Source organism: Ovis aries, chromosome 4 (assembly GCF_016772045.2).
Source record: "Ovis aries strain OAR_USU_Benz2616 breed Rambouillet chromosome 4, ARS-UI_Ramb_v3.0, whole genome shotgun sequence".
NCBI lineage: Eukaryota > Metazoa > Chordata > Mammalia > Artiodactyla > Bovidae > Ovis > Ovis aries.
Genome location: NC_056057.1, coordinates 63,407,902 through 63,435,173, shown reverse-complemented (window position 1 = coordinate 63,435,173; position 27,272 = coordinate 63,407,902). Strand labels below are relative to the sequence as shown.

Here is a 27,272-nt window from a genome sequence, read left to right as displayed (position 1 = left end):
ATGGGGAAACAGTGGAAACAGTGTCAGACTTTATTTTTTGGGCTCCAAAATCACTGCAGATAGTGATTGCAGCCAGGAAATTAAAAGATGCTTACTCCTTGGAAGGAAAATTATGACCAATCTAGATAGCATATTCAAAAGCAGAGACATTACTTTGCCAACAAAGGTCTGTCTAGTCAAGGCTATGGTTTTTCCTGTGGTCATGTATGGATGTGAAAGTTGGACTGTGAAGAAGGCTGAGCGCTGAAGAATTGATGCTTTTGAACTGTGGTGTTGGAGAAGACTCTTGAGAGTCCCTTGGACTGCAAGGAGATCCAACCAGTCCATTCTGAAGGAGATCAGCCCTGGGATTTCTTTGGAGGGAATGATGCTACAGCTGAAACTCCAGTACTTTGGCCACCTCATGCGTAAGAGCTGACGCATTGGAAAAGACTCTGATGCTGGGAGGGATTGGGGGCAGGAGAAGAAGGGGACGACCGAGGATGAGATGGCTGGATGGCATCACTGATTCGATGGATGTGAGTTTGAGTGAACTCCGGGAGATGGTGATGGACAGGGAGGCCTGGTGTGCTGCGATTCATGGGGTGGCAAAGACTCGGACATGACTGAGCTACTGAACTGAACTGAGTAAGATTAGAAGCCACATCAATAGAAAATAACAAACTATCCCAATATAAAATATATGTGCATATTGTATTATATACTTAGTATATGGTAGAGGGGGCTTCCAGGTGATGCAGTGATAAAGAATCTGTCTGCCAATGTAGGAGATACAAGAAATGTGGGTTTGATCCCTGCGTTGGGAAGATTCCCTGGAGTAGGAAATGGCAACCTACTCCAGTATTCTTGCCTGGAAAATCCCATGGACAGAGGAGCCTGATGGGCTGTATGTAACCCATGGGGTCACAAAGAGTTGGACATGACTGAGGGACTAACAAACATTCAAAGCCTGAGCAAATGTGCACATCATTACAAACTATGGGGAATGACAGCTTAGTTTCCATATTTTTTATTAGCTAATTAACAAGTTATAAGAGTAAGTTTTTCTTATATCACAATATCCAGAAGTTTAAACAAAGGTTGACAGTGAATTTTCCAACTGCATAATTACTAGTAGCTCATTTGGATTTATTTACAAGAGATGTCATATGTTTTGTCTGTTTATGCTATTACTTATCATGGACATAAAAATATGTCCATATAAGACTTTCCCTATACAAACATCCTTGTGCCCAGGCACCCTCTAGTCTCTTTTGTCTGAACTCCCAGATGTAAAGAGCTCCTCCCTTAACATCTGCAACAGAGGAAATTTTTAATACTCCCGGACTCTCACCACCCAGGACACCACCTCTACACAAAATGTTCCACTAGGATAATCTTCATTTTTCAAATATTTTCCATTCTGATTATTAATCCCAATAAGATATTTCTGATATAAGTAAAACAGATATACTCCCTGGTTTTCAGATTATAAAACAGATTCAGAAAGACTAAGGAACTACCCCTCATATCCACTAGTTCTTTGGTAGTAGATAACAGAGGAATAACTCCTGAGCCCTGACTCAGAGGCTCCATGTCCTTTTACTGGAAAACAAGCCACAGGAAAGCTTCAGGCAGCATAGTCACTTAAGAGGTAAAGGCGAAATAATGATCCACCTCAGGCTGTCCCTTCCTGAAGAGGCTCCTGAAGTACTTTGGGGCCATCTCTCCTCTGAGGACTAGGAGTCTCATCACCTCCCTGTCTTTGCTCTCCATTGGGCACGCTTGCTCCTAGCAGTTGCATAGCCTGGAAGCAGCCTCACCTCGGTTTTGTGTTGTCTGAAGCTCATCCCCTAGCACATCCTCTTCTCCTCCATAAGTACGGATGGGTGAGCGGGCGTAGGAATGCTTTTGGATCAGGCTCTCCACACTTTCCCTAGGTTAGAGAATGACACATGGTGAGTAAACCAAAAAGTTAAGTGATCAGAGGAGAGGAGTCTTAAAAATGATTTACTAGTCAGTAAAACCATTTTCTCAGTCAAAAACCCACCACTTCAGAGGCAGACAACATTCAAAACATGCACATTTCATTGTAGATGGCTCAGAAATATGACCTCAAGCATATAAATATAAGAAACTTTGTATTTGCTTCTCATAAATACAAAGAAACAAGTAGGACAGGATAGGGACAGTCCCCCGAAATTCTACAAAATTAGGGGCAAACGTGAACAAGAAGTTATAAAACATAACCATAGGAATATAGAGATTAAGGACATTAAAAATAATAATAATGAGTTTATCACAAGGAGCTGCAGTCCTGTGACTTTATCAGCTAATGAACACAAAACACTCACCTGGTATGAATGGCACTAATTGAACATCTGATGAAATACTGGCCCATAGTTCAAAATATCATTAGTCATACAAAGACTCTGTGTTTACTAATAAAACCAGTAAGTGCATAGCGTATATGACAACTGCTGAGTCAGTTACTCAAGGTCTTAATTCACTATAATATTAGAGCATGACTGTCTTTCTGGGTAACTTGGGTCATTAAGAAAAAAGTCAATTGAGATGTGCAAACTTTAATAAAATGATAACTGTAATATTCAAGCTTATTAATCTAATCTGATTAATTCAAGCTTTTAATCTAAGCCATGTGTCACACTGTTACTATTTAAAATGAATTTAGGAAAGAATTAGTTATTTTCACATGAGAAAAGAACTTGCTTCAGATGCCCTGGAAGACATCTTCTCTTTGTAAAGTCATAAAAGGCTTGATCATCAGTGGGCTGAAATCATGGATGATGTATTTCTAAGGTGTATTCCGCTGCCCATCCTAGGCATTTAGACTGCTCTCTCTCAGCATTTAAGTTCAAAAACAGAGTATAGTATCTGCCTCTCTAAAAATGCCCTAATATAAAATTATTTAAACCTTTTTCACATACACCCAAGAAAAATTGTTTAACACAATAAATTGTGGCTGTGTGAAATATTTTGCTTCTCTATAAGAAGTATATTCATTTTTTTCCTTGGAAAATCACTGGTATCATTACTTATTCTCATCTCTCAGAGGGAGGAAAAAAAAAAAGGATTTTATTGAAGTGATTTATTTGTGTCAGGCCTGGAAGTGAACTGAAAGCAATGGCAGTTCTTATATAAAGGATGGCATAATTAAATTATTGCCTTTTAAGTGATTGAAAACAGTGGTGCAAATCAGGGCCATCTCTTCGAAGATGTTACAAAGAATAGACAGCCCATGTTGTTTACTTTATGTCTAATCCCTGTTTCCAGTAGGATGGAAAGTGCAAAGAATTTGTTTAGCCTGGAAGACTATTGTGAGGATTTCTAGACTACTGTGCTCTGAAAAATAAGGGATGACTCATTTAATGAATTAAGTGATTTAGGTATTACAAGCTAGGACACTGCCTTGTAATGCTCAGTTCTGTTATATCCCAAGCAAGAGACAGTAGTTACTTTGGATTTTAATAGATAAATAAAATGAGTAACATTATTGAAGGTTGAATTTTAAATATCTAACACTAACTTATTTTTCCTGGCAAAAAGAATACATCATTATCTTAGGTATCTTTAAGAGATCTCTTCTGACTAATACATAAGCATTAATTCCAGTAATAATATACATGTGAGAGACACAATCATAGCCAGAAGGTAGGCAAGATAATAGGATAGCTTCAGTTATTATGTTGATTCTGCAAAAATGCTCCAGAAATACTGGAAGTCATCTGAACTATTTGTTCAAACTCCAGATAAGCAAAACCAACACACTCTCATCAGTATTGTGACTGCCCTTCCTCTGTCTCTGAAACTTCAGTACAAATTTCTTAATGCTCAAAAAGCAAAGTCTTCCCTTTCCTTCACACTCTTCTTTGCACCACTGCTATACCTGATATATTCCTCTTTAAATGCATTTACTAGATGGATGGCAGTTATGTGTTTGCATGATCATCTCTACCACTACACTGCTGGCCTCTGATTGAGGGAGAGAACAATGCTTTATCTAGGCAGTGGCTCTCAAACTTTAGTGAATCATGATCTGTTTATGTCCCCCCAATTCTTGTGGAAATCTTAATCCCTACTGTGATGATTTGAGGATGTGCATTCTTTAGTAGACAATTAGGTCTTAAGGCTGAAGCCCTCATGATGGGATTAGTGCCCTTATAAGAAGAGAAAGGAGAGTTTGCTTTAGCTTTCTTTTCCTCAGCCATGTGAGGACACAGTGAGAAGATAGCTGTCTATGAACCAGAAAGCAGGTCCTCATGAAAAACTAAAGTCTGCCAGCTCATTGATCCTTAGACTGCCCAGCTTCCAATACTGTGAGAAATAAATGTCTGTTGTTTAAATCACTCACAGTCTATGGCATTTTTGCTATATAGTAGCCCAACCAGACTAAGATAGTGTTCATCAAAATTACCCAGAGGGCTGGCCAAAACACAGATTTTTGGACCCCACCCTCGAGTTTTTGATTTAGTAAGTCCAAAGTGTGGCCTGAGAATATGATTCCCAGTGTGTTTTCAGGTAACACTGATGCTGCTGACATGGAGGTCACACTTGGAGAACCACCACCCTAGTGCAGTAGTTACTGGAACCTGCTTAGCTCAGGTCCCAGTCCTGCCGCTTGTTTTGTGTGCCTCTGGGCAAATCACTTCACTTCTCTGTGGCTCCGTTTTCTCATCCGCAACATGAGGATACTAGGTCTTAGAATTATTATTAATTCTAATGGGAGGGAGGGGACATGGGTGTGCCTATGGCTGATTCTTACTGATGTATGACAGAAAACCACAAAATTCTGTAAAGCAATTATCTTTCAATCAAAAAATTTTTAAAAATCTCACTAGGATTATGTGATACAGGCTTTAGACATTAGTCATCCTTGTTACTCATTTCACTTTTGTTAAGTAGTACAGGTAATTCATTTTCTATTCACTGGAAACTTCTTGCAAATGATCTTTTACCTGTGTGGGTTGTAACAGAGATGTGAAGGACTTGGTATATTTAATTAAGTCAATACTAGACTGAACTCAAAGAATAAACAAAATAATATAACTTAAAAAAAAAGATTGAATGAGTTAAACACACAGAGTTTATATTGGCATTTGGCATATAATAAGTGCAGAGTAAATGTTTATAGGTAAAATTAAGTTACTATTAAGTATCAAAATCATATTCCTAAAGCTGGCTACATAATCATAATCATTTTAAATTAAATTGAGACTTCTAGTCGCTATAACATGCTATACTTCATTTAAACCATCTTATAATATATATGTCACAGAGAAAATTAAGTAAAAATTAAATGTTATTTCAGTTTACATTCTAACTTTCTTTCTAAATATAGACCTGGAAAAAACTGCATTCAGGGATAAAATGTTAGATTCATTAAAATCAAATCTAATTTATAGGAAACAAAATATTTAAAGTTATCCTTGCTCATCGGTTTTCTCATGTTTATATCATGTCTTACTGAGCCTTTATAAATAAGTGCTTGTCACAATATTTTTCTAAAGATTTATGCAGATAATGTTATAAATTACCATTAGATAATATATCAATATTTGTTGCTTCTACAAAGTACTTAATAAATGAAAACTTTAGATAATATAATTGGAGATGTATTATAAATCATTAATTTTAATTTTAGAACAGAAATACACACAATATATTTTGGAAAAACAAAGTAACTCTAATCTTTTTAAAAGCTCTCTCAGATTTTAGTCTAGTTTTATTTATTTGACTTAATCTTACTAATTTTTCTTTTCAATAGTAATCTGCATTTCTGGTTTTATATCATTATTAGCAACTTAAGTAAACTGTACCATTGTGGGGGAAAAAATAGTTCCCTAAGTCTAACCTTTGTGACTAGAACAAAGGTCCCAAGCAAAGTACAGATTATGCAGCCTCTAAAAATAAACTAGTAAATTGTGAGGCAGGGAACAAATATCCTTCATACAGATAGAAAGACACAAGCAAGAAAAAAGGAGGATAAATTATGACCATGAATCAACTGTGAATAACTTTGGTACTGTATCAAATTCACTGGTTTGTTTGACACTGTTTTGTAATATAAATGTTTCCTCTTAGAAGCTGTGAATAAATAAGTAACATTTTGAATGCAGGAACATAGCTTGCTAGTTAAAAGAGTTTTGTTATAACTGCTTATCATTCTGTTAAAAGTCATCCCTTCCTTTTTGTGGTTATTGTCATCAGACTATTTCAATTTATTACATTAATAGATTTTACTTAAAAGCAGGCTTTAACCTGGTTACCAAACAAAATAACTTTCATTTTATACATACAGTCTCTTACACTAACTCTGTCTTCATTGGAGATGATGAAAAAGAAGTTTCTCTAATAAGAAGCTGTGTAATCAGATTCCTTATCTGCATCTGGTCTCTGCCTTCTCCCATTAAATGAAGGTATGGCATGGAAATGGGGGGCTGGATAGATGATCTCTGAGATCTACTATGGCTCTAACAATTTATGAACCTCCAAATATATAAACAGAAGTAAAAATTTTCAAGAGTCATTTTGAAAAAGTCCAGTCCTAGTTGCAAAGAACCCTGAGCTCTAACCCCAAATCTCGTACTGACGAATTGTGTGATCTGGCAGGTCACGCTCTAGGTCCCACTTGCCTCATTGGTATAATGACAGGGAAACCAAGAATAGTTGAAAATCTTTTTGTGGTTCTTTTTGTCTTTAGTGTAGATTCTACCAGAGTGGTTTTGTTTTGTATGTTTCTGTTTTGGTAGTCATACCACCAACCTAATGACAGACATTCAAGTTCATGTTTTATTGTATTTTTAATTTTTTGGAATTTAAAAAAGCATAATTTTCTTATATGGTGATTTAATAAATAATTTACATGATTTCAAGACAAATCTCGGAGAAGGTAATGGCACCCCACTCCCGTACTCTTGCTTGGAAAATCCCATGGACAGAGGAGCCTGGTGGGCTGCAGTCCACAGGGTCGCTGAGAGTTGGACACGACTGAGTGGCTTCCCTTTCACTTTTCACTTTCATGCATTGGAGAAGGAAACGGCAACCCACTCCAGTGTTCTTGCCTGGAGAATCCCAGGGATGGGGGAGCCTGGTGGGCTGCCGTCTATGGGGTCGCAAAGAGTTGGACACGACTGAAGCGACTTAGTAGCAGCAAGACAAATCTAGAGCACATGGCATATTCAAAGGCCAAAAAAAAAAAAAAAAACAAAAAAACACTCTAGTAGAATCTACACTAAGGACAAAAATAGCCATAAAAAGATTTTTAACTATTTTTAGTTGTCACATTGTTGGAGATATCTAGACATACATGTTCTGAGATTGCTATACTTCTATATGCTGTGGGAAAAAGCAGAGGAGCAATGACAGAATACTCTATCATAATTCCTGGTGTCACTGAGAACTAGAGGCTCAGCATGAATGAAAAGAGATATAGGTGTAAGGTCAGAGAGGTTCAGTAGAAACCTTATCATTCTGAATAGAAGTGGAAAGGATTAGTATGAACTCGAGTAGGATTTTACCTTTAAGGTACATGTAGGTATACACACACATGTACCCTTCATGTGAGAACGGAGTCTGTCTGGGGAGAGGAGGATTTTGAAAGGTGGAGACTCACATCTGACTTATTTAAAGTTTGAGCACTGGATTTTTACACATTTAAAATATCATTATTTTTCCATTTTATAATGCAAGTTTGGGAAACATTGGGAAAAGTATTTTCTACTTCCTTAATAATAAACTGGATTGTGTTTTAGAAGCTTTTCTAACACTTACTTTCCCAAATGCCTTTTATACTGTTTTCTAAAGGCCCTGCAAGTTTCTAGTACTCTGAAAGAGAAAAAAAATTACAACCTATTTTTCAATTATTCATAATTTCAGAGGCACAAGACAGAAGATATATAAAAGTGGCATAGATATTAAAATTTATAGATAATTTTTAAAAGTATGCATCTCCAGGTTGTTACTTTGTCATCCTGCTCTGCTGTCTGTCTGCTGGCTTGCACTACAGGTGCTAAAATGACCCTAAGAACATGTCTCAAAAACTACCACTGTAAAGACAGGAAGGATAAAGTATTGGCAGAGATCAGATCTCACCAGCTTTGTCAATTAGCATCACCACATGGGCCTCAAAATGAAATTCTGAGTTTCTTCATTTTAAAAATCATTCTAAGAAGGTAAAATTTCTGGGTAGGAGTTTTCCTTGCTGCCATCATTTCCACACACCCTTAAAGCTCTAAGCCTGGGATCAGCAAATTTTCTCTGTAAAGGCCAGATGGGAAATATGTTAAGCTTTGTAGGCCTTAGGATCTCTGCCATAGATACTCAGCTCTGTCATTGTAGCCTGAAAGCAACCACATATACATAAATTGAAAAATGTGATTGTTCTTTAATAAAAATTTATAAACAATGAATTTTAATTTTATATTATTACATATCACAAAATGTTATTTTTATAACTTTTTCACCCATTTAAAATGTAAAGACCATTCTTAGCTTGAGGGCTATACCAAACAGGTGGTAGACAATAGGGTTTTTCCAACCCCTGCTCTCAGCTATTTACCATATTAGAGATGGGCCCCACTTACCCCACAGAGCTCTTATGAAAACTTTACTGCCTCAGAAACTCCACAAGCCAGCTTACAGCTATGTTAGAACCAACACTACTTTCTTTCTGGCACCAGAAGTCCTTATCTCCTGTGAACCTCTTCAGCAGATCTGCCAAAAAATAATTGATGCTCCATTGCCTGATATAGATAAAACTATAGATTTTCAGAACATCAAACTTGCAACCTTGTTTCCAGAAGTTTTCTTCTTTGACTAAACTAATAGAGAGTATTTGAGCTCTGAGCAAAAGGACCTGATTCCCACTGGGCTTGTGTACAAATTTCATGTGTTTGAAAGTTTTGTTCAATGCCAGGGAGTTTTAAACATATTTTATAGAGACTCTCAGTATGAATCCTGAACGACTAAGGTAAGATAAGCCTATATATTTAATTCTTTGGCCCCCTGACATGACTGAGAAAACACGGTGGGGTACCAGCTGCAAACTGACATTTTAGTCACAGGAAAGGACATGAAGGGAGCATCAAACAGCGTGGGTTCATTGCTCTATACGGAGGAAGGGGGTCTGGGGGAGCGAGGGTGCAGTGGGGAAGAAATGAAAAGCCCTCTGCCAGAGCTTAACCTGAACCCCACCTTGGAGCAGCAGAGATCAACGACAGAGGCAGGTCTTTGAGCAGCTGATGAGAAGCAGATTCTCACACTGCTGGAGGCTTTGAGGAGGAATCCCACACCGGCACACACTCAGCTGCACACACCGTGGCTTTGGTACACTGAAAGGTGTGGGGCCAGTGACCACCATGGGCTCTGGAAAAGGGCCATGAGGTTGCTTTGTTGGGCATGGAGAGGGAGCTGCTGATTTCTAGCTGCTGAGGCAGACAGGGTAATTTAATCAAAGTTAACGTAAAGTTAAAACTCCCTTTTTCAAAGCTATCTCCTCATACCTGCAACAACTTCCTAACCCGAACAGAATAATTATATTTCCACACGGGCATACTCACAATAAATTTAAATTATTACCTCTTTTTCAGTCTGCACCTGAAAGATTTCATAGATTCACATGGTTTTATTCACAATTAATCTCAGCTCCTAACACTAAACAGATACTCCTTCTATACATGAGCTAGAGAAAGATAAGTGGACATTACAAAAATACTCTGCAATCCAAAAGGAGAAAACTAATTTTAAAAAATGTAACAAGCAATCTCTTTTGAAACTGCCTTGTTCCAAGAAACAGGGAGAAGTATTTTAAGTCTCTAACTGTACTTTCAAGTTTTTAGTGAGATTTAAGAACACCCTGTATTGATAAAGCAGGGACTGGCAGACATGAAAAGGAAAGAGTTTGGAAATGTAAAAGTATACTTGAAAAATGACAATATAGTAATTACCACATTTTAAAAGAACTCAATAAGGAGAGTAAACAAAATACCTGATGCCGTGGAAAACAGACTCAACAAATTAGAAGATTCATATAAGAAATCCTTCCAGTATGAGAGTAAACAGTTAAAAAGATAAAAATTATCAAACAATAGATAAGAGAAGTAGGGAATTTATGTAACATGTATATAATAGGAATTTTAGTATGTCTGAATAGAGCAGACAGATTAAAAGCCAGAAGAGGAGAAAAATGCTCATCTCATTTTCTTGAGATGAGCAACAACTTGATTTTTCAAATTGAAGGGCTCAATCATATTGTAAATACGAATGAAAAAAAAATTACAGCTAAACAAATACTGGTAAAATTTCTGAATTTCAAAGAAAACTTTCTAAAAGCATATTTTATCAGACAGAAAACAAAAAGGCAATTTTCTCACAATGGAAAGACAGTGGGTTTAGCATCAGCTTTTACCCTATCTACAGTATTTAAAAACTAGACAACAAAGAAAGGTTGAAAGAGTTCTGAGGAGAAAAACTGTGACCCTAGTCAGGTTTATAATAATGGCAACAGATCCTCTCAGATATATAGAAACTAATAAAGAGAATAACCCATATATCCTTCCTCAACCAATTACTCAACATTTATCAACAGCTGAGAATAGTCTGAACACAATTTCAGTAATGAGTGCAACAGAAGTGAACATTAAACGATGAAATGAATAGGACTAGAATTGAATTTAAATGATTTCAGTTGATGGATTTCTGATCCTTACATTAACATCAAGAAAAAGAATTTAAAGAGAAGATGAAGAAGATACATGAATAAGAAGCTGGATTTTAAGTCCCAGATAATTTAAAACAAAACTATAGGTTGAGGGAGGGGCACTACAAGGAAATAATCACATAAATAAATATCTCCAGTATTCTGGCCTGGAGAATTCCATGGATTCTACAGTCCATGGGGTCACAAAGAGTCGGACATGACTTTCACTTTCACTTCACTTTCAAATATCTATTTTACAAGAAAAGAAAATATATAGTTTCATTCCTAACAATAACATAGAAATATCAATTTTACAATTAAGTCTTTCAGAATTTAAAAGCATATTTAAAAGAAATATAATGAATAAGAGAAAGGACTTTGGTTTCAGACAAACCAACCTGGGTGTGAGGCTCAGCTGTCACAAATTACACTATGTGAATTTGCATAGAGTATTAATCTCTTTAAGCTTCAGCTGACTAGGAATGATAATCATTCTTTATTATAAGTATAACTGAAATAAAATGTATCAACTATATAGCCCACTGCCTGTAACATGTGGTGACTATGGAATGTTAACCATAATAAAGAGGGGGAAGACTTGATAAATTCAACAAAAGACAGGAAGAGAAAATAAAAGGTAAAATGAATAGCTGAACTTAACAAAGAGCAGAAACAGTTACAAAGAAACAAAACCAAACATATCAGCAGTTGTAATACTTGGAGATAGACAAAATTTTTCTGTTAAAACACAAAGACCTTCAGACAAATTTTTTAAAATACAGATATTCTATATGACATTTTATAAAAATACATATCATTATTTACTCAACAAATATTTGAGTGTTTACTGTGTACCAGGCACTATTCTAGGTTCTGGGGATATAGTAAGAAACAAAAGGCAAAGCACTGGACCAATCAGATACAGGGGCTGCATATCTGAGTGTAAAGGCCCTAAATGGGGCTGAGATGGACCTGGCTATGTGAAAAAAAACAAGCAAGACAAAGGTAGATGAGTTCAGAAAGATAACTGGGAGGGTCGGGATCAGACTCTATGGAACCTTCCAGGCCTTGTCTGGACTTTGGGTTTACAGTGAATGGGAAGATGAGACACTGGAGAGTTCTGAGCAAGACTGATGTGATCTGATTGACTTTTTTTCTTAAATGATCATTCTGATTGGTGAACTGAAAGCTGACTTAAGAGCAGTAAGAATGGACATAGAAAAATCAACAGAAAATTAACAGTCTAGGAAACAGATGGTCGTGTCATAGATAAGAGTGGTAGCAGCAGGAATGGTAAGAAGTAGTTGGACTTCTCTGGATATAGTTTGAAAAAGTAGTCAACTGTATGTAGAAGTGAAAGTCGCTCAGTTGTGTCTGACTGTTTGCGACCCCATGGATTATACAGTCCATGGAATTCTCCAGACCAGAATACTGGAGTGGGTAACCTTTCCTTTCTCCAGGGGATCTTTCCAACCCAGGGATCAAACCCAGGTCTCCCACATTGCAGGCAGATTCTTTACCAGCTGAGCCACAAGGGAAAGTGAGAGATAAAGACAAGCCAGGAAGGGTGACTCCCGGTCTTTTGGCTGAGCATCTCAGGATGCAGCTGAGAAGGGAACTGTAAGAGAAGCAAAGATGTAGAAGAGTGTGATTGGGCATCCTGTCATAGATGTGTGAAACTTAAGGCACCCTTAAGGGAGAGGGAAGAAGAAAAGAGACAGCCAGAGCTTTGACTCTAGAGAAACCAGAACCAGAGATGTAAATTTGACAGAAGTCAGCATATAACAGCATTTAAAGACAGGAAACTAACTGCTCATATCACTCAGGAAGGGGATGTGGACTGAGAAGAGAAGTCGTCCATGGACTAAGGCCTGGGCCATATTACTATCTTACAGATAGAGGACAAGGAGAAGAACCAAGACGTGGTTGGAGAAAGAATGGCCAGTGGAGTAGAATAAAAACCAGAGATTGTGAGAGGTCTTGGAAGCAAAGAGGAAAAGGGAGAGAATAAATGACAATGTCAAACCCCTGTAACAGGTGAAACAGGACTGAGATGTGACCACTGAGCGTAGCAGCGGGGAGTTTACTGGTGACCTGGACACGGGTGGACTGGTGGAGGAGTAGTTGGAACTCTAAAAGACAGGGTAGAGGAGACAAAGGGAAGGGAAGAGCTGAGAAGAAAATGCACAGAACTCTTCTTGAGGAGCTTCACTATAAGGAGTGAATCTGGGAGAATCAGTAACTCAAGAGACTCATGGCATCAAGAGGAGGCTGTTTTTTACTTGATGGAAGAAATGTCAAGATATTTGTTTAATGATGCAAGAGAAGAGGGATCTCTTGCTGTTAGAACAAAGATTTTTAAAAATTAAAAGACAAATAAAACCAATAAATGTTAAGGTATAGCAATATAAGGTTAGACAAAGCAGAACTCAAGACAGGCATTAAATGGGATGGAAGTAAATGCATATCTGACTGACAAACTACGGAACAAACCAAAAAAGTAGTTAAAGGTAGTTAATTCACCCCAAGAATTCCCCAGATGAATTTATGCACAAGATTGTAAAGGACCACTTCTTTGGATTTAAACTGATCAAGCAATAAAAAGCAGGAAGGTATTTCAGTTCATTCAGACTAACAGAAACCTGGTACTAAAAGCTGACAAAGAAGGAAGAAGAAACAAAATGTATCTCTATTATGAAGACGGATACAAAAAGTCTTAAGCGTTAACAAAATATGGGTAAATTAAATTCAGCAATGCATTACAAGAAAAACAGAATCCAGATAGGATGTATTCCAGAAATACAAGGATGGAAAGATGGTTCACCATAGACAATATGACTAGAGTTAATCCTATTGTTATTTACAGTAGAAAAACAATTAAAATTGTCTCCATGCATGTTAAAAGAGCATTTAAATTGAGTAACATTCAGAATAGCAAAAAGTTCTTAATTTAGGCATGGAAAGGTATTACTTCAATATGATAAAGCACATCAATCCAAAACCAAAAGCCAATGAAAACCATATATAATGATAAAAAACTAGAGGCATTACTAAATAAGTCAAGAACAAGAGAAAAATGCTAACTATCACAATTACATTTTAATAGTGTTCTGGAAATTTTAGTCAATGTACTATAACAAGAAAAAGACATTGTAAAAAGCATGAATATTAGAAAGAAAAAGATAAAATTGTCATTTTTGCAGTTGATATGGAGATCTAAGTGGAAAACTCAAGAGACTAAAAAGAAAAATTATTAAAACTAATGTTTTTTCAGTTCAGTAAAATGGCAGGATGCCAATGACATATAGGAATCAATAACTTTTTATAGACTAGAAAATTCTATTTTCAAAAGTGAGCCACCCCTAAAATAACCTTCTAGTACATGCAAGACAAAAGAAAGCTATCATGAGCCATATATGTAATTTTAAATAGTCTAGTTGTCAAAGTTTTAAACAGCAGATGAGATTAATTTTAGTAATTTATTTAACCCAATATATCTGCAAAATATTATTTCAGCATGTTATCAATATCGTAAAACTATTGTTGAGATATTTTCCATCTTTTTTCACACTAAATCCTGAAAATCAGTGTCAGGTTGTTGCTTTTGTTTTTTTTTTTGGAACTTATAGTACTTCTCAATATGGAATAGCCACATTTCTTCACTAACCATCTGTGGCCATTGGCCATTAAACTGCACAATTTACTTCTAATAAACCTAGCTATGTGCCTGGAAAAAAATGTGTAGGACTTACAGACTTGAAAATACCCTAACTTCTAAAGAACATAAGAAGTTTCAGTAAAAAGACAAACATATGATGTATTCCTAGAAGTCTCAGTACTGTAAAGACATAATTTTTCTCCCCCAAATCATTATACAAGTTCAACACAAGCCCAGTCAAAATTCCAATGACTTTTTTTTTAGAAGACTGGACAAGATGATTCCAAACACGGGAAGTATAAATGTCAAACAGTATCAAGAAAATTTGAAAATGACAAGTAAAAAGACCTGGAGTTTGTCATATCAGATACCTGACTCCTCTTTTTTCCTGTTGCCTGGTAATGTCTATTCCACTTTCTCTGTCAGTATCCAGTACTATATATTTTCTAACGTATTCCTTTCCCACTTACTCTATTTGTACAAAACAAAAACAAAAAGCCTAACAGAAGAAACTTAATTTTGAACATTTAAATATCTTCATATCTTTAAATATCTTCATCTGTCCTTTCTCAGAAGTAGTACCATACTTTCCCTTACTATCTTTCTTTCACTTAGAAAGTGTCCCTTCACTCCCCCGAAATAAAAAGAAAACACCAACTGACAGACTATCTGTAAGTTATATTTACTATATGGCACTAGCAGGAAATTCTCTCCGTGAACTGCTGCTAAGTCGCTGCAGTCGTGTCCGACTCTATGTGACCCCAGAGATGGCAGCCCACCAGGCTCCCCCGTCCCTGGGACTCTCCAGGCAAGAACACTGGAGTGGGTTGCCATTTCCTTCCCCAGTGCATGAAAGTGAAAAGTGAAAGGGAAGTCGCTCGGTCGTGTCCGACTCTTCGAGACCCCATGAACTGCAGCCTACCAGGCTCCATCCATGGGATTTTCCAGGCAAGAGTACTGGAGTGGGGTGCCATTGCCTTCTCCACCTTGAACTAAATAGCTATAAATCAGATCATACTGAGAAACCCTTTTGGACTTTTGATTTGCTTCTTAGCTGTCCACTGTAGGTATATGTACAAAACATCTAATGAAAATACCTTCTGCTTTTGTTAATGACACTAGTTTTCTTTTACAAATGAGGGTGATGTTGTCCCTGGGAGTAAGGCTACGTGTGAAGAATGTGGCACATTCAGGGATCTCACTAGAACTTCATAAAATGAGAGTGAGAAAATCAGAATGGCTTTTAGAGTATCTACAAAGCTTGTGCAGATGTGGAAGGAATAATACTGTGAGTTTGGAGGTATAAGGCATATAGATCCAGTCCTAAAGGCATTTTTTGTTTGGGTATCCCATACAGTAGCTGTAAATCTGGGACAGGAAACTTGAAATCATTAAGGTCACATATTTATAACACCATATTCAATTAGGTTAGAAAAGTGCAATTTCTGTCATCATGTCATAAAAAGATGTGTTTTTCTCTCAGATCTCTTATTTTACAAAAGCTCTCTATATTGTTACAAATAGGGCTGTTTTCAATCAGTTACAAGGGGCAATTCAATTACTAGATGGTTTAGTGCAGTAACTGACTCCAGACTAATTTAATTTCTTTAGGTCTCCAAAGATCAATTGATCTGATTTGTTCCATCCCCAAAGGCTGTTTAGGAAAAATTCAGACTTAAATACCTGGAAATGAAATCCAAAACCTTGGCCAATTTCACACTACTTAGGTCATCTTGCAAACTTGCAGCTAGTCTCATAAGATGCTCTTTTAGCCCTCAAACCACTGAAAGCGTCTAAGTTTCATGTACATGTGAGTGTTCCCGACATCAGGATGTTTACTCAGTTAAGTGGAAAATGTGGCTGCATGCATTATCAAGTCCGTCCCTCTAAATGGCAGTCAGTCTGGGTACTTGCCTCTCAAAAACATAAGTAAAACTTAAGGGGCTCTTTTTATTCTAGAAGTATTTTATTAAGATTATTGAAAGTAACTTGGATGGAGTAAAACTATGCTCATCTCAATTCAGTTCAGTTCAGTCATCAGTCGTGTCCGATTCGTTGCAACACCATGGACTGCAGTATACCAGGGTTACCTGTCCATCACCAACTCCCAGAATTTATTCAAACTCATGTCCATTGAGTTGGTGATGCCATCCAACCATCTCATCCTCTGTCATCCCCTTCTCCTCCTGCCTTCAGTCTTTCCCAGAATCATAGTCTTTTCAAATGTGTCAACTCTTTGCATCAGGTGGCCAAAGTATTGGAGTTTCAGCTTCAGCATCAGTCCTTCCAATGAATATTCAGGACTGATTTCCTTTAGGATGGACTGGTTGGATCTCCTTCAGTCCAAGGGACTCTCAAGAGTCTTCTCCAACACCACAGTTCAAAAGCATCAATTCTTCAGGGCTCAGCTTTCTTTATAGTCCAACTCTCACATCCATACATGACTACTGGAAAAACCAAACCTTTGACTAGACAGACCTTGTTTGGCAAAGTAATGTCTCTGGTTTTTAATATGCTGTCTAGGTTGGTCATAACTTTTCTTCCAAGGAGCAAGCATCTTTTAATTTCCTGGCTGCAGTCACCATCTGCAGTGATTTTAGAGTCCCAAAAAATACAGTCTTGTCACTGTTTCTATTGTTTCCCCATCTATTTGCCATGAAGGGATGGGACCAGATGCCATGATCTTTGTTTTCTGAATGTTGAGTTTTAAGCCAGCTTTTTCACTCTCCTCTTTTACTTTCATCAAGAGGCTCTTTAGTTCTTCTTCACTTTCTGCCATAAGGGTGGTGTCATCTGCACATCCGAGGTTATTGATATTTCTCCTGGCAATCTTGATTTCAGTTTATGCTTCATCCAGTCCAGCGTTTCTCATGATGTACTCTGCATACAAGTTAAATAAGCAGAGTGACAATATACAGCCTTGACGTACTTCTTTCCCAATTTGGAACCAGTCTGTTGTTGCATGTCCAGTTCTAACTGTTGCTTCTTGACCTGCATACAGATTTCTCAGGAGGCAGGTCAGGTGGTCTGGTATTCCAATCTCTTTCTCAATTTTCCACAGTTTGTTGTGATCCACACAGTCAAATGCTTTGGCATAGTTAATAAGGCAGAAGTAGATGTTTTTCTGGAACTCTTTTGCTTTTTTGATGAGCCAACAGATGTTGGCCATTTAATCTCTGCTTTAATCCTCTACTTCTCTAACTCCAGCTTGAACATCTAGAATTTCATGGTTCATGTACTGTTGAAGCCTGGCTCGGAGAATTTTAAGCATTACTTTCCTAGCATGTAAGATGAGTGAAATTATGTGGTAGTTTGAGCATTCTTTGGCATTGCCTTTCTTTGGGATTGGAATGAAAACTGACCTTTTCCAGTCCTATGGCCACTGCTGAGTTTTCCAAATTTTCAGGCATATTGAGTGCAGCACTTTCACAGAATCATCTTTTAGGATTTAAAGTAGCTCAACTGGAATCCCATCACCTCCACTAACTTTCTTCATGGTGATGTTTCCTAAGGCCCACTTGACTTTGCTTTCCAGAATGTTGGCCTCTAGGTGAGTAATCACGTCATTGTGATTATCTGGGTCATGAAGATCTTTTTTGTATAGTCTTCTGTGTATTCTTGCCACCTCTTATATCTTTTGCTTCTGTTAGGTTCATACCATTTCTGTCCTTTATTGTGCCCATTTTTGCATGAAATATTCAGTTGGTGTCTCAAATTTTCTTGAAGAGATTTCTAGTCTTTCCCATTCTGTTGTTTTCCTCTATTTCTTTGCACTGATGACTGAGGAAGGCTTTCTTATCTCTCGTCGCTATTCTTTGGAACTCTGCATTCAAATGGGTATATCTTTCCTTTTCTTCTTTGCCTTTTGTTTCTCTTCTTTTCACAGCTACTTGTAAGGCCTCCTCAGACAACCATTTTGTCTTTTTGCATTTCTTTTTCTTAGGGATGGTCTTGATCACTGCCTCCTGTGCAGTGTCACAAACCCCCGTCCATAATTCTTCAGGCACTCTATCAGAGCCAATCCCTTGGATATATTTCTTACTTCCACTGTATAGTCATAAGGGTTTTGATTTAGGTCATACCTGAATGGCCTAGTGGTTTTCCCTACTTTCTTCAATTTCAGTCTGAATTTGGCAATAAGGTGTTCATGATCTGAGTCAAAGTCAGCTCCCAGTCTTGTTTTTGCTGACTGTATAGTGCTTCTCCATCTTTGCCTGCAAAGAATATAATCAGTCTGATTTTGGTATTGACGATCTGGTGATGTCCATGTATAGAGTCTTCCTTTGTGTTGTTGGAGAGGGTTTTGCTATGACCACTGCATTCTCTTGATAAAATTCTATTAGCCTTTGCCCTGCTTCATTCTGTACTTCAAGGCCAAATTTGCCTGTTATTCCAGGTATTTCTTGACTCCCTACTTTTGCATTCCAGTCTCCTATAATGAAAAGGACACCTTTTTTGGAGTGTTAGTTCTCAAAGGTCTTGTAGATCTTCATAGAACCATTCAACTTTTTCATCATCACTAGTTGGGGTATAGACTTGGATTCCTGTGATAATGAATGATTTGCCTTGGAAATGAACAGAGACCATCCTGTCGTTTTTGAGATTGCAGCCAAGTACTGCATTTTGGACTCTTTTGTTGACTATGATGGCTACTCCATTTCTTCTAAGAGATTCTTGCCCACAGTAGTAGATATAATGGTCATCTGAGTTAAATTCACCCATTCCAGTCCATTTTAGTTTGCTGATTCCTAAAATGTCAATGTTCACTCTTGCCATCTCCTGTTTGACCACTTCCAATTTGCCTTGATTCACAGACCTAATATTCCAGGTTCCTATGCAATATTGCTCTTTATAGCATCGGACTTTACTTCCATCAGCAGTGACATCCACAAATGGGTGTTGTTTTTGCTTTGGCTCCATCTCTTCATTCATTCTGGGGTTATTTCTCCACTGATCTCCAGTAGTGTATTGGGCACCTACTGACCTGGGGAGTTCATCTTTCAGTGTCCTATATTTTTGCCTTTTCATATTGTTCATGGGGTTCTCAAGGCAAGAATACTGAAATGGTTTGCCATTCCCTTCTCCCATGGACCATGTTTTGTCAGAACTCTCCACCATGACCCATCCATCTTGGGTGGCCCTAAATGGCATGGCTCATAGTTTCATTGAGTTAGACAAGGCTGTGGTCCATGTGATCAGATTGATTAGTTTTCTGTGACTGTAGTTTTCAGTCTGTCTGCCCTCTGATGGAGAAGGATAAGAGGCTTATGGAAGTTTCCTGATGGGCGAGACTGACTGAGGGGGAAACTGGGTCTTGTTCTGATGGGCAGGGCCATGCTCAGTAAACCTTTAATCCAATTTTCTGTTGATGGGCGGGGCTGTGTTCCCTCCCTGTTGTTTGACCTGAGGCCAAACTATGATGGAGGTAATGAAGATAATGGTGACCTCCTTTAAAAGTTCCCATGCAGACACTGCTACAGGCAGTGCCTCCAAGCCTGCAGCAGGCTACTGCCAACTCACGCCTCTGCCAGATGCTCATCTAGTAAAATATAATTATTTTACATTTTCAGATTTTGAAAGTGCTTTCATAAGTGTCATCTTACATGGTCCTCATAATAAAGTGAGCAGTGTTATGTTCTCCATTTTCTACATGAGGAAACAGACTCAGGGTAACTTCTGAGGATCACTTAGAAGTGATCTAACTTAACTTACTTACTTAAGATCTTACTTAACTTAGGTAACTTCTCTAGGATCACTCAGCCAGGGAAAGGCAGAGCAGGGACTCTAACCCATGGCTTTGTCTTCATATACCATGCTCAACCCCTGACCTGAAACAGAAGATATGAGGCACCCTATAAAAACACATCACTACTGCCCCACTGAACCACTGTCTTCATTTTTGCCTGATACCTGATTAGAAAGGAGAAAAAATTCACTTAGTATAATCCCACTTGCATAAATCTAGTGTGAATCAGTGCCTTTGGCACTCTAGAAACAGGAGATGAGAGAGATAACACATAAATGGAAGTAGCCTTTTTAAAACACCTCCTGGTGGCTCAGATGGTAAAGTATCTGCCTACAATGTGGGAGACCCAGATTTGATCCCTGGGTTGGGAACATTCCCCTGGAGAAGGAAATGGCAACCCACTCTTTGTCTGGAATATCCCATGGACAGAGGAGCCTGGTAGGCTACAGTCCATGGGGTCACAAAAAGTCTTTGTAAATGTGGATTGATATCTTCATTACCTCCATCATAGTTTGGCCTCAGATTGATTATAAAATCGGATGATTTAATTATAAAATGGTGACTATTTTATACTTTAAATTTGCAAAGACAGTAGAATTTAAATGTGTACACCAAAAACAAAACAAAACAAAACAGAGGAAGTGCAGAAGGTTGCATAGTACACTTAGGGGTACAAATAATCAGTTAGGTGGAAAAAAATCTTTTCTTTGGAAAAAACCTTTTTTTACATTCATATTGGGCAAGTATGCATCTCAATATAGTCATTACTGATCATATAAACAGCCTCACACTGTGAACCATTTTAATTAAAAATTAAGGATAAATTACAGGCATATGATTGTCACTTGCCTTAAAGGTCCTGATATCCAATAGCTTTCCTATTAAATATAAGCATTCTGCACTCTAGATAAAATATGCACCTTGATTTAAACTGCCTTTTTTTGCTTCAGAATTCCAAGCTACCTTTATAGTCTTTATGTTAGCAAATAGAAGGCAAATATGTTTGCCTTCAGAAGGCAAAGGCTATTAAGATTCTATTTTCTCTGTGGATTGCCACTGAAGACATGAAGCTTAATATCATCAAGAGGACTGAGTCTTTGATAACAAACAAGCCCTATTTTTTGCAGTTGAATTAATGTCCTGTTCAAAGAAACCACTTCACTCAGAAATGGAGCATAGAATAGATCCAGCTGCAGCAGCTGTCAGAACTTCAGCAGTTGCATATCTGTAGGGTTTATAACTCGAAGTGAAGGTGGGGCAGAGAACGGGAGACTCTACAGAGTATTGGAGACTATATACAGTAAAGTTATGTCTCTTTGGTGTTGCAAGGAGTGTGCTCTTACAAACTAGTGCTTTTCTTTATCTTATCTGGGCGAAAAAGTAAACAGAAAATTCTCATTACCTCTCAATGTCCGTGAGTCTGGAGGAGTCCCGGAATCCTTTGGCAAAAGGGTTACTATCTATTTTCAGCTTGGTTATCTGGAAAGGGAAGATGAGTAACAAAACAGTGTCATGTCTGTGGTCAAGGAAACAACATCAGACATAAAAAATTTGTTCATTTTCCATCATAGCACCCCAAGAATGTCTAAGAATATCTTAATGTCACTCAGTATTGTGATAAAGGTTGAAATTGCTAAAGAAATTCACAAATTTGGGTGAATTGGTCAGAGACCGCATCAAGGAAAAGGAAGTATTTGAGGACAGAGTATCTGTTCCTAAAACAGGCTGGAAGTCAATAAATAGAGACAGTTAGAAATGGGGGCCTTTTATGAACAGTGTGCCTGATGTGAGAAGTATTTAAGAGTAGTGAAGGCTAGAGCTGGACTAGGGAATGAGGAAGCTGTCCAGAATTGGACAATACTCGCCAGCATTGGTGGGTAATGGGGAATAAAAACAAGAATGTTGCCTCATGCCAACCTGACAGCCTCATTTGTCAATACCATGGGCACCTATATATACCACAATAGATACCCCAATAATAGCTTCATGTTCAATACTGTACTGAAAAATATGACATAAATACATGATATAAAGTTTTCAGCATATAAATTTACCCCATTCCTCTTTCCATCTGACTAAATTAGAATCAAATTAATGGGTCTCCTGTTACCCTCCCATAGAATGTTACTTACAGACTCTACGCTTATATGGAAAAAAGCATTTCAAAAAATATTCTTATTTCCTAATAAGAATCATAGTCTGATTCTTATTAGGAAAGTCTGAAGTATTAAGTATCTATGCTGGGCTAGACATAATTCCCACAGTACACAATATTAATGTAGAAAGATCCATTAAAACATATGCACTTCATGTTTCAGGAAAAATATATTAGGTACAAAGAAAATAAGTAAATAAAGGAAATACTAATTAAAAGATACTTGACTTGCAAAATTCCTGAGTATTAGAGCTAAAAGGCATGGAGGAGAATGTAGGACACAACTAGTTAGTATCTGAGTTAGAACCACAGACACCTTTAAAGAGAATCATAGCTCATCTGTGTCCAAATGAGAGCCCACATTCATCTTTGGAAAGAGAGAGAAATACACACACAATAGTCTTAACCTGAAAAAAAAGTTAAGAGATTGAGGGAGGCATGCCTTCCTCTTTCAAAGTAAATAGTAAACACAATTAAAAACAGAACAACAGTCAACAACAGTTTGAAATATTGTTTTGCCAATACTTTTCCTTTGATCAGAATGTATCTACTGTTCACTTTAAACCATTAACACCTGAAGAATTGCTTTATTCATTACAAAAGAAAATCATTGTTTTTCTTTCTCAAGTTTTCTCAGTATGCACTAATCAATGTGCAAACTACAAAAAGCTATATGCGTCACTCAGAATAGAACTTCCCACACTGTCCTGGCCAGAGAGGTGCTACTTCTCTATCATTAATACTGGCAAGTTGTAAGATTGATTCTTTGATATTAGTTTTTTTTTTTCTTATACAAGTTATTTATTTATTTTGATTTTCTAGCATATTTTATTTATTTATTTATTTAAATTTTATTTTTAAGGACACTTGGCAGTACCTCAGAAGTTCTTATTTTTAGCCTATGACATTTACTCTAGAGCAGCCAAAAATAAAATTGCTAATTTCCTTTTTAGCTTAGTTAATGGAAAATGGTAAACAGTGAAGAAAATAACCTAGATAAGTGAGAAACCTGTTCTTAATGGACAGCAACAGGACTTTAAGTTGAAAGAAATATACAGGAACTGCTGAGGTTGTCCCTAATGTATGGCCATCAATAGTTTGTAGAGAACCTCTCTCACACTCAGCCACCTCTTCAATTAAGGGCATGGATTTCTAAAGGGTGAAGTCTATTTTAACCATTCTTTTCAGACTAGGATTTAGTACTGAAGGGCAATTTTCAGGGCAAAGGCAAAAAATTTTGTTTGAAATAAATTATAAACATCTTATAAAGCCCAAGCAATCAATATATTCTAGGATTATAAATTATCAACAAGATTTTTGAATCCTCAAAGACAGGATTTTTTTGTCTCTTTCTACTGAATATATAAATGAAAATATTTCAGATTTCTAAATTGCTTTATAGATCATGAAAACACTTTCAAAATAATTCATCAACAAGACTGAGAACATGCAGTCCCTAAAATCCCATGAACAGGCAAAGTGATACACAGCTGACCAGAACTGGAAGTCATTTAAGTGTTACTAAAGAGGGTAATGGAGAAGGCAATGGCACCCCACTCCAGTACTCTTGCCTGGCAAATCCCATGGACAGAGGAGCCTGGTGGGCTGCAGCCCATGGGGTCGCTAGGAGTCGGACATGGCTGAGCGACTTCACTTTCATTTTTCACTTTCATGCATTGGAGAAGGAAATGGCAACCCACTGCAGTATTCTTGCCTGGAGAATCCCAGGGACGGGGGAGCCTGGCTGCTGTCTCTGGGGTCGCACAGAGTCAGACACGACTGAAGCGACTTAGCAGCAGCAGCAAAGAGGGTGGCACCACATCCACTGCAGTGTTAGTGACGTTAGGGGTGAACCAAACCTAAAATTTTCAAACTGAAACTGTGAGGCACGTGAATAAAGTTAAGGCTCCTTTCAAGTTTAGTTCCTACAAACTCATTTATAAGATTAAAAAGTGCATGGATTTGCCAGTGGATAAAATTTTCTGAAGACAGAGGCAAATAATATCTGATGGAGAAACAATTTTCAACAAAGTCCTTATGCAACCATCCCTCTAAAATGTGAACCAGCTCAGGGATTCCCTGGCAGTCCAGTGGGTAGGATTCAGTGCTTTCACAGCCAGGTCCTAGGTTCAGTCTGTGGTCAGGGAACTAAGATCATGCAAGCCGTGCAGGGCAGCAATAAATAAATGAAATACAATTTTAAAAAATGTGAACCACATCAAGCTTTCTTTGAGTCTTCATAAACTAAAAGAATATAAAATATTATCCATATAATAACTAAAGACCTTCTATCCACTTTGTCCCTGAAAAGGATTTTGAGAACTGCATTTGTTGTTACTTGTATTTCCAAAAGGTAAAGACTATTAGCTCAGAATGTGGTGATTGTGGAGTTACTATAGAGAGTAAATACTTTCAGTGTGTGTTGTCAGCTAATGTGTCACCATATCTAGTATTACCACTATAACTTTGAATGAGAAGTAAATCCAATTCAACACAGGTTTTCAGATTTCTTTGGAATTTTCTTTCATTTATTAGAATTTTTCTCTTTCCAGTATCTTTATAGTCTTTCTTTCATCATCCCCAAGAGTATCAATGGTAACTTTTCTACTTTATATTTGGATATAATTTCAAACTGTAGCTTCAAGAATAGTATATACAGCTAGATTTACCAATTGGTTCAGCAGTGATTTAACTTTAGTGTGCTAGTTAGAGAAGCATCTCAGGACATTAACCCAGTATTTACTTTCTCTATGGGCCATATTACCTAATTCCTGTTATCTAATAATTACTTTTGAAAGTTAGAGGATAAAAGCTGAATAGATCTCTTACTACAATTGTTTGGGGGCCCTGAACTAACCACTACAGTCTTGAACAGGCTTTATGAAGTCCTGATTAGCAACACAGGAACTGTGGGTTAAACTTCTTAATGAGCTCACTGCAGTATCACTAGACTCAATCTATCAGGGTGCCAACAATAAGTTCCCCAGAAATGGTTGTTGAACTTTGCTTCAAAAACAAGCAGTCAGAAATATGATTTCATGTTTACCGGTTATTGACTAAGAGAAATTCTTTTTAAGTTTATATAAAAAGCGTTTCATTTTGTTTTCTATTTTCAGAAAAAGAAATTTTTAAATAGCAAAGTTTTAGCATTCTAGTTAATCATACATTTTTAAAAGTTTAGGCACAGATTTTATCCCATAGATATTTAAATAAAAACCAGTAGCTAACAGAAATTCATTTTTGCAGATATAGTTTTACATCCCTTTATGAAATTTGGGAGAACTGAAAAAGTTATACATTTGAGAGCTGATGAAAGAAAGGATCTGAGTTGTATACAGTGATTTCAGTTGGACATCATTTTCGTAATATAAAATGCCTGCAGCTTGTAATGCCATTGAACAACGTCACCCATGTCAAAGGTAAAACGAAAAGAAAGATCCCAAAATAGTCAATTACTGAACATAATATGTATAGAACCCATGTGAAACAACCGAAATGTCTTTATGATTCAACAACAAAGTTTAAAAACACAGTGTTTTTCATTTTGTGAGGAAAAACAATTAGCAAGTAAGGACAGTAGTATGTGCTTAAGAAATCCTGCAGTTTCAAGTGTATCTGCTGCTGCTGCTGCTAAGTCGCTTCAGTCGTGTCCGACTCTGTGCAACCCCATAAGACGGCAGCCTAAATCATGGACTGAAAGTGAAAAGTGAAAGTGTCAGTCACTCAGTGTATCTGACTCTTTGTGACCCCATGGACTGTAATCCGCCAGGTTCCTCTGTCCATAGAGTTCTCCAGGCAAGAATACTGGAGTGGGTTGCCTTCTCCAGGGTATCTTCCCGACCCAGGGATCGAACCTGAGCCACCTACATTGCAGGCAGATACTTTACCATTTGAGGCACCAGGGAAGCCCATTCCAACAAACATATACCCATTTTTTTTTTCATGTATTATCTTGAAAATATGGATCGTAATGCATTTCCTAACCACAAAGTTCACTTTTTCAACATCTCCTTTATCTATAGATAAGTGTATGCATAAATAGAGGGCAGATTTTTACACTGCCAGCTGCACCAAAGAGAAAGGGACTTTTTCCAATAGTTATTATTCCATGTGATATCACTGGACTCTGAGTAGAGCTGGGGTTCCCAACCACAAGGTGAAATTGGCCCTCAGAGACCATTTCTCCAATTATCAGGAAAAGATCTGTCCAAAGGCATTTAAAAATGAAACCTGACCTACACTTCAACTCTACAGCAATGGCTTGCCTGCTCAAAAACAATGTATGACCTTTAAATCTTAAATTATAAAATAGTTTGTTGAGAGTGTAATGTATTTAGCTTTAAACTAATAATGTAAAGAAATGCAATCATTTCCTCACAAAAGCCAGAGGAAAAAAATAGCAAAAAATAGGGGGAAAAGTACCTTTTTCATTTCTTACAAATAAAACTACCAGACACCATAAATGAGAAGCTTTTTCACAAATTCTATTGGAAACTTTGATTTGGCTTTTAATATATATGAAAGTAATGTCTATCCAAAGTTTAAGAGATATAAATATGATCTTAAGTGTGAAATTTTTAATCTTCTCTTTATTTTCTGTTATTTAGCCATGAAAAAATTATTTTATATTGTACTTGGTACATATTTAGGTCCTATATATTTATTTTATGTTTATTATAGGTAAATCAGTAGACAAGCATGATATAGCAGTGTTTATTTCTATGCTTCTGCCTTTAAAGCCATAACCCCTAGCACAATGCCAGTGTGTGTGTGGGGAGGGGGGATGTACACACACACACACACACACACACACACACACACACACACACACACGTGTGCACACACGCGGCATTGTGCTAGGGATTATGGCTTTAAAGGCAGAAGCATAGAAATAAACTCAGACCTGGCAGGATCTATTGAGAAAATCAGTTCTGATTTTAGTCATTTTTATTGTGGGTTATTTAGCAATGAAATGATATACTAATCATATCAATCACTACACTTAATGATGCAGTGA

At 37.2% G+C, this 27,272-nt stretch overlaps 1 protein-coding gene across 2 annotated transcripts in view; it reads right to left on the bottom strand.

The window, feature by feature from the left end:
- The window catches only part of TBX20 (T-box transcription factor 20), a 51,342-nt gene that overhangs the window by 7,450 nt on the left and 16,620 nt on the right, over positions 1-27,272 (bottom strand). The window contains exons 6-7 of one of the 2 annotated variants that reach the window (XM_027968630.3): positions 21,503-21,579; positions 1,803-1,915 (exon numbers count right to left, since the gene is read on the bottom strand). In XM_027968630.3, the coding sequence (XP_027824431.1) occupies positions 1,803-1,915; positions 21,503-21,579 (190 nt within the window). Of the gene's footprint in view, positions 1-1,802; positions 1,916-14,298; positions 18,569-21,502; positions 21,580-27,272 lie in introns of those variants that run through there. The other variant, XM_060415028.1, reaches the window with a different exon arrangement.